Here is an 11,036-nt window from a genome sequence, read left to right as displayed (position 1 = left end):
AACACCGCCTTTGGTCTGACCTAAGCTTAGTACACAAAATTGTCTGATCGGCTGGGTCTTCTTTTGTTGCCCTGCACAGGAGAACCAAGCTGGAAAGCAGGTTAGTGGAGTGGGGAGGGAATGGAGATTTTGCAGTATGCTTCCCCTGCCATGCCCACCAAGCAACACCATGCCTAGCAAGCCATGCCCACATGACCGGTAGTAAAAACAATTGAATTCCACCACTGGGCATGCATAAGTGTGCCAACGTGCCTACCGTCCCTGTCTTAATGTTCTCTTTTATTCATATCTATTTCATGTGTTCATAATCATGTTTATATATACATACGTACATACATACATATATATTCAACCTTATGATTCTTGATGAATGTATCTTTTCTTTTATGTACACTGAGAGCATTTGCACCAAGACAAATTCCTTGTGTGTCCAATCACACTTGGCCAATAAAAGAATTCTATTCTATTCTATTCTATTCTATTCTATTCTGTTCTGTTCTGTTCTGTTCTGTTCTATTCTATTCTATTCTATTCTGTTCTTTCCTGTTCTGTTCTATTCTATTCTGTTCTTTCCTGTTCTATTCCATTCTGTTTTTTCCTGTTCTATTCTATTCTATTCTATTCTATTCTATTCTATTCTATTCTATTCTATTCTATTCTATTCTATTCTTATGTCCATATTCTATTCTATTCTATTCTATTCTATTCTATTCTATTCTATTCTATTCTATTCTATTCTATTCTATTCTATTCTTTCCTGTTCTATTCTATTCTATCAAATGCATGCTTGACAGAATAAATAAAATAAAAATAAATAAATAAACCCAGTCAAAATCCTGACCTGCAACTTAGAAAAATGGGACTTTTGCAACCGGGCTTCCTCCACAATTCCTGGACTACAATTCCCATCATTTATTTTATTTTTATCTATTTTTATTTATTTGATTTGTCAATCGCTTACAAAGCTAACAGGTGTAAGTATAAACATGAGTAAGAATACAGGAAATCCTCCAGCGCGTTGGAAGAAGAAGGAAGCCTCTTCCCCGGCGCCGGCGGGCAGCATTTCCCCTCCTTCCCAGTTCATATTTTCACCCTGCTAATCTTTTCCTTCCTCAGTTTCCCTCCGGCACCTCCATTTCAATTTCAAAGTTGCCGCCTTTGATCTCCCTTCAAGCTCCGCCCCTATGGAACGGGGCAACCCCTCTCAACGTTTCCCCGCCCCCCCCCGTCCCCCCACGGACGTTCTAACCGCGCCTCCTTTTACCTGCCTGCCGATTGGTTCCGCCGCTTCCGGAGTTTCCCTCGTTCGGGCCAATCGCAGATGCCCTGAGAGTGACGTCAGGGCGCGAAGTTTGAAATTTACAGCGAAGGGCCCTGGGCGGCGGCAGCGGCGCGATGGAAGAGCCGAGCGGAGGGGAGGCAGCCGGGGAGGCTGAATCGCGGATGGCCGTGGTGGAAGAAGCGGCAGGGGCAGCAGAAACCACCGGGGAAGAGGCAAGGGAAGCCCGGCCCGAGGTAGAGCCGGAGCCGGAGCCGGAGCCGGAGCCGGAGCCAGAGGACAACAACCGGTTCACAGAAGCCGCCTTGACGCCCGTACCGGCCGCCGGCAGCAGCCAGGAAATCGCGAAAGATCTTAATTCAGGTAAGGGTTATTTGTCCTCCCTCTTCGCTGCCAGACTCTCTTCTTCCAAGCCTCGCTCGAGCCTCTCTAACCCCGCAGCTAAATTCCACTTTAATTCCAATTTTCAGTTGTTCTGTCGGTTCGGCTCCTGGCAGTTTTGGCGTTTCGTTTAAAAATTCGGAAGTGGTTTACTGCCCTACAGCAAACTGGAGAATAGCAATAGCATTTAGGCTTGTATATTGGCCCAATGATTTTCTGGGTGGTTTACAACTTAAAAGCAGTTTCAATCCAGCGTATTGCAGTCTTAGACCAGAACAAGTAAAAACACTCAGTAAATCTACAATTAATTTTAGAATAAAATAATAACATTAAAAATCTATGATAAAATCCAGGCTGTCAATTACCATGCGGCCACACCGTTTATGGTTTGTAATTTTAGTCCATGTGGAATTGACAGACTGGATTTTGTCATAGATTTTTATCCTGTTATTTATTATTTTATTCTAGAATTTTCAATTGTAGATTTACTGAGTGTTTTTATTTGTTCTGGTCTCTGGTCTAGGACTGTAATAAATAGAATTGAAATTGAAATGTAGAAGCATTAATTACATATTGCCCCCAACATTTTACCGACTTCGGAAGGATGGAAGGCTGAGCCAACTTTCGGTCAGAAATAAATTCTAAATGCAGGTGAAACATCTGACTGTCGGTGCCACCAACTCTAACTTTAGTAATGGGTTGGGAAGGCCTCGGTGGATATGAAGGCCAGCACCAGTTAAAAGAAGTGGCAACTGTGATTTCACAATGTTATGAAGAGAATATAATTAACAAAAATCAAAGTTGAAAAATTGTGGCATAAATTGGGTGCGGTGGTCTCAGAAATTACTGCATAGGTGGTATTCAGAAGGTTCTGACCAGTTCTGGAGAACCAGTAGTGGAAATTTTGAGTAGTTTGGAGAAGCAGCCAATACCACCTCTGACTGGCCCCGCAAACCCCATCTATCCTCTGCCTCCCGAGTCCCAGCTGATTGGCTGGATTTCTTTGGTTGCCCTGCACAGGAGAACAGAGCTGGAAAGCAGGTTAGTGGGGTGGGGAGTGAATGGGGATTTTACAGCAACCTTCTCCTGCCACGCCCATCAAGCCACGCCCACAGAACCAGTAGTAATTTTTTTTGAATCCCGCCACTGAATTACTGGCACATTGGGTGCTATACCCAAAAATCTTAGGGAGCAATTTGAAAGCTGGGCATTGACACAATTTCCATCATCAATTACAAAAGGCCACACTGTTTGGATCCACACATACCTTACAAGGATACATTACGTTAGGCTTGATTGTGGGTAAGAATTTGATGCGTACTGCCAACATAGCTAATGAACTGGTGGTTGTGATTTCATGTGTATATAATAGAACAACACGACAGGATATAGTACAAAAACAGGATATATTACAAAAGGGACGTGGTGGCTCAGTAGCTAAGACGCTGAGCTTGTCGATCAGAATGGTCGGCAGTTTGGCGGTCCGAATCCTTAGCACCGTGTCACTGAGTGAGCTCCCGTGACTTGTCCCAGCTTCTGCCAACCCAGCAGTTCAAAAGCAGGTAAAAAATGCAAGTAGAAAAATAAGGACCCCTTTGGTGGGAAGGTCAGAGCCTTCCATTCGCCTTCGAAGGCGTTTAGTCATGCCGGCCACATGACCACGGAGACGTCTTTGGTCAGCGCTGGCTCTTTGGCTTTGTAACGGAGATGAACACCGCCCCCTAGAGCCGGAAACGACTAGCGCGGATGTGCGAGGGGAACCTTTACCTTTTATATATTACAAATAATTTTGGGGCTGTCTTCAACTCAATGTTGATTCTTGGTAACTGCCTAGACAGGTTACTGCAGTTTTCTTGGCAAAGTGTGCCATTGCCTCCTTCCCAGGGCTGAGAAAGAATGACTGGCCCAAGGTTACCCAGGTGGCTTCGTGTCTAAAGTGGGACTGGAACTTTTTATCCCCTGATTTCTAGCCCGGTACCTTGACCACTACAACAAACTGACCATAATAATTCAGATAGTTCACCTTTAGTGACCACAATTGGGATTGACAGCCGGGTGGTGAATCAAATCTGTTGCTAAGTGAAACTGTGACTGTGGCTTATGGTTTTCCTTTGCTCTACGGACTCGCAAAGGTTCAAATTGTGAAGATTGGTTGCAAAGTTACTTTTTCATCACTGTTATAGCACTAAATGGCATCATGCTCATAAGGCTCCCGCTGCCTTAAGAAAGTTCAAAACATTCTCAAAGATCCATCTCATCCTGGGCATCCTTTTTTGGAACTATTAACATCTGGCAGACGGTACAGGATAATAAAAAACAAGGACAAATAGGCTGAAAAACAGCTTCTATCCCAGGGCAGTAGCTCTGTTGAATTCTGTTGTACAATGCAATATTAATGAAACATCAGGGTTTTCCATTCAGTGTATAGAATGCGAAGGATGTGTGGATTTGTGTTTATTTTCATAGTCATAATGTACACTGAAGATGGTATTTAATTTCATTGTACGAGGTGCAATGACAATAAAGTAACTAAACAAGGCAGTTACTAAACGAGAATACTAGCCACAGTCAAAGGTAAGTATTCTGCATGCATATGTGAACCCTTGCTAAGAGGGGGTGAATGTCTTTTCCCTTTGCTACTAGACGAAGATAACGAGAGTGAGGGCAGCGAGGACAGCAGCTGCAGTGACTATGGGAGTCACGACAGGCCTGGAACAACTTTGCAGAGGCTTGTGTCAGATGCGAAAGCTCTAATTCCAGACACCTTCCAGACCCACAACCTCCTCTTCTATGAGAGATTCAAGACCTACCAGGACTATATGTTAGGTGAGTGATTTTAAACTTCTGGTGGTCTGGATTCACCTATCTCTTACATCTCTTATGATCACAGTTGTGCCCCAAAATATCTTGGATTGGATAACCATTTGTCTGAAATGGTGTAGGGTTTTTCTGCCTAAGCAGAGGGTTGGACTAGAAGACCTCCAAGGTCCCTTCCAACTTCTCTTCTCTTCTCTTCTAATTCTAATTCTAATTCTAATTCTATTCTATTCTAATGTCCATATTCTATTCTATTCTATTCTATTCTATTCTATTCTATTCTATTCTATTCTAATTCTATTCTTATGTCCATATTCTATTCTATTTTTTCCTATTCTCTTCTCTTCTATTTTATTCTATACTCTTCTCTTCTCTTCTCTTCTCTTCTCTTCTCTTCTCTTCTCTTCTCTTCTCTTCTCTTCTCCTCTCTTCTCCTCTCCTCTCCTCTCCTCTCCTCTCCTCTCCTCTTCCATCCCATCCCATCCCATCCTATTCTTATTCCATTTTCTATACTATACTATACTATACTATACTATACTATACTATACTATACTATACTATACTATACTATACTATACTATACTATACTATACCACAGTCTAGTTTGAATATATACATATGCTTAGTGAAGAAAAAAGAATCCTATGAGTTTACAAATGCCATCCTAAGGAACAAAGCTGTTCCAGAATCTAGTAGTCCTGCTAGAAATACTTTGAAACCTCCTCCCAAAGGGGAGCAACAGAAACAGACCGTGGAGTGGGTGAGTGGGGTCTCTAACAATGCTTTGAGCTCTAAGTGCATAGCGCTTATAAGCAGTATCCTGAATAACAGAAAGCGAGCTTCCTATAATCTTCTCGGTTGTCCTTACCACTCTCTCTATGGACTTTCTATCTGAGGCACTGCGGCCACCAAACCAAACAGGGATGCAGTTTGTCAAAACGCTCTCCATCGTGCCTCTGTAAAAAGTGGCCAGGACAGAAGGAGAAAGCTGTGCTCTCCTCATCCGACGCAGGAAATGCAAAGTTGCTCACCGGAATCTTATATCCTTGCAGAATTGAACCCCTTGGTATTTTGTTATTCTATTTATTCGTATGCCATTTTTGTAGAAGTATCAGCTGCCCAGGTAATCCGGACAGGCTAATTCTATTTTATTTTATAAGTCTCAAATGATAGAATCTTGCAAGTCTGCAACGATAAATCTGCCGTCTCTTTTACAGAAAAGTGGTTAGGTTCCCATAACTTTTTAGAACAATCATTTACAACTAGTTTTTCCGTGTTGAGGTTAAAGCACATTTGGGAAACTTTGAAATTAAAACTGGTTGCACAACAGAGAGTGACAGATTATAGTCGCTACAGTGTCATGACATTTATAGTCTGGTGACGATTATGATGATGATGGTAACAGGAGCAGCGCAGGCAAAAAAAAAAGCCCAGCAAAAACATGTTTTTGTCCCTGGTTTAATTTTTTAGCTGACTGCAAAGCCTCAGAGGTGAAAGAATTTACAGCGGAATATTTGGAAAAGGTCCTTGAACCTTCCGGATGGCAGGCAATCTGGCGCACTAATGCGTTCGAAGTCTTAGTCGAGGTAAGCATAACACAGCCAGGCTATTTATTTGCAGGCTTTCAAGCAGCTAATGGGCGATTTAGAAATAAAACACACACAAAAAACCCTTTAATAGATAGATGGGATCCCATCTGAAGAGCAAGTTGGTGCTGAAAGACCTCCAGTGCACCGAAGGTAACATGTTCGTGTGCAGCCGAAGATAAAACATTGTGTGCATGCATGTGCTTAAATCTTTCCTTGCACATATTTGGCCCTTTTTCCAACCCATGTTGGAGAGATGAATTTCGGTACTAGGAAAAGACCTAATTTTTGAAATCAATGAAGTTTTGAATTGCTAGATGATCATCCTTCCTAGATAGGCCGGGAACGAAACACAATGAGGTGAGTTAAGTCATTGCAAGGCTACATTCACACAATCATGCACGTCGGAAGCAAACAATTCTCCCAGCTCCTCCTTTACACTTAGGGGTGTGTCGCCCTATTGACCCTCTTTCTCCAGTCATTATGCAGCTTGGGCCTATTTTTATTGGTTTATTTTTATCCTTGCCTTTATTATTTTTACAAATAACTCAGGCTGGTGGACATACCCAGCACACCTTCCTGTTCCTCTTTGCCCCACAACAATTAGCCTGTGCTTTAGAGGGGTGTGTGTGTGTGTGTGTCACTCAGCTGGCTTTCATACCTAAGGCAGGACTAGAACTCACTGTCCTCTGGTGATTGGCCCAAACTCATGTATCCAGTTTGATGGGACTGGGTCTCACTGTCTCCTAGTAATTGGCCCAAAGTCACCCAGCTGCCTTTTCACACCTAAGGTGGGACTAGAACTCACTGTCTCCTGGTGATTGGCCTAAAGTCACCCAGCTGTCTTTAACGCCTAAGATGGGACTAGAACGCACTGTCTTCTGGTGATCGGCCCAAAGTCACCCAGCTGTCTTTAACGCCTAAGATGGGACTAGAACTCACTGTCTTCTGGTGATCGGCCCAAAGTCACCCAGCTGCCTTTTCACCCCTAAGGTGGGACTAGAACTCACTGTCTCCTGGTGATCGGCCTAAAGTCACCCAGCTGTCTTTAACGCCTAAGATGGGACTAGAACTTACTGTCTTCTGGTGATCGGCCCAAAGTCACCCAGCTGCCTTTTCACCCCTAAGGTGGGACTAGAACTCACTGTCTCCTGGTGATCGGCCTAAAGTCACCTAGCCATTTTTTCACCCCTAAGGCGGGACTCGAACTCGCTGTCTCCTGCTTTCTAACAGGAGTCTTAGTCGTGCCTTAACCCACTAGGCTGAACCTGCTCTCATTTGCCCTGTTTTATCTGATTATTGCCGAGCTGCAATTCCCATCACCCCATAACTTTGCCTGGGATGGCCAGGAATTGTACTTTTCACCACATCCGGAGCGCTTCAGTGTCGCCTCAAGTCTCTCCTTCTCTTCTGCTCAAATCTGCCCTGCCAACGTACAGACAAAAGCTGTTGCAAGCGAGGTTTTGCATTCTTTTAGGGCGAGTTTCTTTCCCAGAGGAGGAGGAGGGGGTGGTGGAGGAGGGAAAGAAATGAATCCCCTTCCTCTTTCTTGTTTCCCTAACCGGCCAGGTTGCTGATGTGGACTACGCCTCCCTGAGAGCTGTGGTGCGCCTTTCCCAGCCTTTTCGGTGCAGGGTGCAAGAGGGAGGCTTCACCTCGGAGCAGGTGTGCGCGCTGTTGGAACTGAAGGAACACCAGCTGCCGCTGCAGGAATTGTCGGTCGTGTTTGATGACTCGGGAGAATTCGACCAGACCGCCCTTGCAATAGAACATGTCAGGTAGACTGCACTGGCATAGGTCTCAGGGAGATGCTACGTTTCATATTTCTGACTACAGGTCATTGTGATGACCCAAAGGGGCGTGGCACAGAGGCAACACAGCCAAATAAGCAATAAGGGTCCCTTTATTTTCTCCAACTTTTCCCCCGATGTCCAGGTTACCTTCGGCTGAATAGAATAGAAGTCTTTAACTTCTATTCTATTCTATTCTATTCTATTCTATTCTATTCTATTCTATTCTATTCTATTCTATTCTATTCTATTCTATTCCACTCCACTCCACTCCACTCCACTCCACTCCACTCCACTCCACTCCACTCCACTCTTTCTATTCTATTCCATTCCATTCCATTCCATTATTTCTATTCCACTCCACTCCGTTATTTCTGTTCCACTCCACTCCATTATATTCCATTCCATTCCATTATTTCTATTCCATTCCATTCTATTCTACTCCATTATTTTTATTCCATTCCATTCCATTATTTCTATTCCACTCCCCTCCACTCCATTATTTCTATTCCATTATTTCTATTCCACTCCACTCCATTATTTCTATTCTATTCTATCCTATCCTATCCTATCCTATCCTATCCTATCCTATCCTATCCTATCCTATCCTATCCTATCCTATCCACCACTTCATGGTGTTTTAAGCGGTTTACAATGGCAGCACACTGTCCCCAGCAATCTGGGTCCTCATTTAACTGACCTCTGAAGAATGGAAGGCTGAGTCAAGCTTGAGCCGGTCAGGATCGAACTGCTGGCAGTTGGCAGAGTCATCCTGCAATACTGCATTTCTAACCACTGCGCCACCAAGTTGCTAAACCAAAAGGGGATCGGTGAGTTTCGGGTTCAGCATGTTGTGTAAACACAGCTGGTCCTTTCTCAGTTGGGCTTGGTGGCTTGCATAGAAGGAAACTTTCCATGCCAAAATTTCAAACTCTTCCCTTCCCTTCGTAGTTTAAATAGAACTGTGAGCTGATCGCACTTCTTTGCCAAGTTGTGAGGGACCCCCTGAGAGTGACAGGAAGTAATATTGAAACAAGATAATGAGCCTTTTACAATGGCGATTTTCCACTTTGGCTGCAGGGTGAAAGTGTGAAAGCTGGCGATAACACCAGCGAAGGAATGAAAGGGAAAAGGAAGAAATGCAGAGAGCTGCCCCAGCCAGAAGTCAGGATGAGCTACCAGGGTTAGGATTAGACCTTCAAAAGCTTTGAAATTTGCACCATCTTGTGATGCTAAAAGGGAATTTTTGTAAAACGACACACCATTGGTACACATCAGCAGGGGAAATTGTCTAAGACGTGTAAAGGTGCTTCTCATTTGTGTCGGAAATGTGAAAATCCTGAAGCGACGTTTTAACATGAGTGGGTGGGCTTGTGTGAAAGCAAGACAAATATTGGATCGATGTAGATATTTTTATTTGGTGTTTTATCTCATCCTTATTAGATTTGTTTTATTCTGCCTTTATTATTTAATAAATAACTCAAGGTTATTTATATGATACTCCTCCCTCCTCCTCTTTTCCCCACAACAACAACCGTGTGAGGTTGGGCTGAAAGTGACTGACCCAAAATCACCCAGCCAGCTTTCATGCCTAAGGAAGGACTAGAATTCACCATTTCCTGGTTTGTAGCCTGCTACCTTAGCCACTAGATCAAACTTCCTATCCACATAGAGAACTTTAAAAATTAATTTAAATTCTGAAACCAAAATTGTTCTGATTAGGACTTGATGGGTACTCAATTAGTAAAGATTTACACATTGTAGGACACCAAAAGTAGTTTAGAGCTGGACTTAGGGCATTCTGTGAACACCTGTCGGTTGCAACATACTCATTGACCAATGATTAAGGCAAGCCAGGGCTTAATGTAAACATGTAACAGAGTTGTGGTGCAGTGGTTAGAATGCAGTACTGCAGGCTGACTCTACCGACTGCCAGCAGCTCAATCCTGATTGGCTCAAGGTTGACTCAGCCTTCCATCCTTCTGAGGTCAGTCAATGCGGATCCAGATTGTTGGGGACAATAGGCTGACTCAATAAACTGCTCAGAGAGAGATGTAAAGCATTGTGAAGCGGTATATAAGTCTAAGTGCTATTGCTAAAGAGACATGGTGACTCCGTGAGAATGCAGTGCTGTAGGCTAACTCTGCCCACCGCCAGCAGTTCGATCCTGACTGGCTCAAGGTTGACTCAGCCTTCCCTCCTTCCGAGGTCGGTAAAATGGCGGGCAGGGCGGATGCTGAGTCTGTAAACCACTTAGGGAATGCTCTAAAGCACTATGAAACGTTATAAATCTAAGTGCTAAATGAACCAGATCCATAGTTTGCAACTGCAAATCACGAAGTCTCTTAGCTCACCTTTTTCTTGTGGGATTGGCAGGTTTTTCTATAAGCACATTTGGCGGAGCTGGGATGAAGAAGATGATGACGACTTCGACTACTTTGTCCGATGCGTGGAACCTCGTCTGCGTTTGTAAGTCCTGCAGAAGGAATTATTTATTATTATTATTATTATTATTATTATTATTATTATTATTATTATTATTATTATTATTATTATTATTATTATTTTAAGCCTGGGAGCATGAAAGGTAGCGCATTAACATGGAATTAGGTCTAGGCTAGGGCCTGGGTTGCTAAATTGCCCCTCGCAGCCTGCTTGCAATGACTGAATGTGTCGGGCAGGAAAAGGGGTAACCGTCGGTTGGCTGCATTGCAGATCAAGCGAGAAGAACTGAGAAAGGAAACACTTTCTCTCTTTCCCTCATTTAACGACCGTTTGTTTAGCGATCGTTTGGAATTATGACAGTGCTAATAATACCCTAAGAAAATGACTAATACAAAACAAGGGGCTTATGACTGGTCCTCGCATCACAGCAGCCGCATTGTGATTGTGTCACAGAATTGCAATCCAGATGCTGGACAAACCAGCTTACACGTATGTCATTCATAGCATCCTGAAGTCTTGTGATTGCCATGTGTGAAATCAGAAAAAGAAAGAAAGAGAAAGAAAGAAAGAAAGAAAGAAAGAAAGAAAGAAAGAAAGAAAGAAAGAGAAAGAAAGAAAGAAAAAGAAAGAGATAGAAGAAAGAAAGAAAAAGAAAGAAAGAAATAACCCTTTCCATTGTGTCTGATTCTTGGAGACTGCCTGGACAAGTCTTCCTCTGATGCCTCTCTGAATGATTGC

At 43.3% G+C, this 11,036-nt stretch overlaps 1 protein-coding gene across 1 annotated transcript in view; it reads left to right on the top strand.

The window, feature by feature from the left end:
* The first annotated feature begins 1,340 nt into the window (after positions 1-1,340).
* The window catches only part of SHCBP1 (SHC binding and spindle associated 1), a 31,555-nt gene continuing 21,859 nt past the window's right edge, over positions 1,341-11,036 (top strand). The window contains exons 1-5 of the mRNA XM_026713979.2: positions 1,341-1,642; positions 4,304-4,486; positions 5,948-6,063; positions 7,633-7,841; positions 10,230-10,322. Of these exons, the coding sequence (XP_026569764.1) occupies positions 1,396-1,642; positions 4,304-4,486; positions 5,948-6,063; positions 7,633-7,841; positions 10,230-10,322 (848 nt within the window). The 5' untranslated portion in view covers positions 1,341-1,395. The remainder of the gene's footprint in view (positions 1,643-4,303; positions 4,487-5,947; positions 6,064-7,632; positions 7,842-10,229; positions 10,323-11,036) is intronic.

Source organism: Pseudonaja textilis, chromosome 11, assembly GCF_049901715.1.
Source record: "Pseudonaja textilis isolate UNSWEBS1 chromosome 11, rPseTex1.2, whole genome shotgun sequence".
In the NCBI taxonomy this organism is placed as follows: Eukaryota; Metazoa; Chordata; class Lepidosauria; order Squamata; family Elapidae; genus Pseudonaja; species Pseudonaja textilis.
Note: the sequence above shows the minus strand (reverse complement) of the source record. Positions and strands in the feature narration are given on the sequence as shown.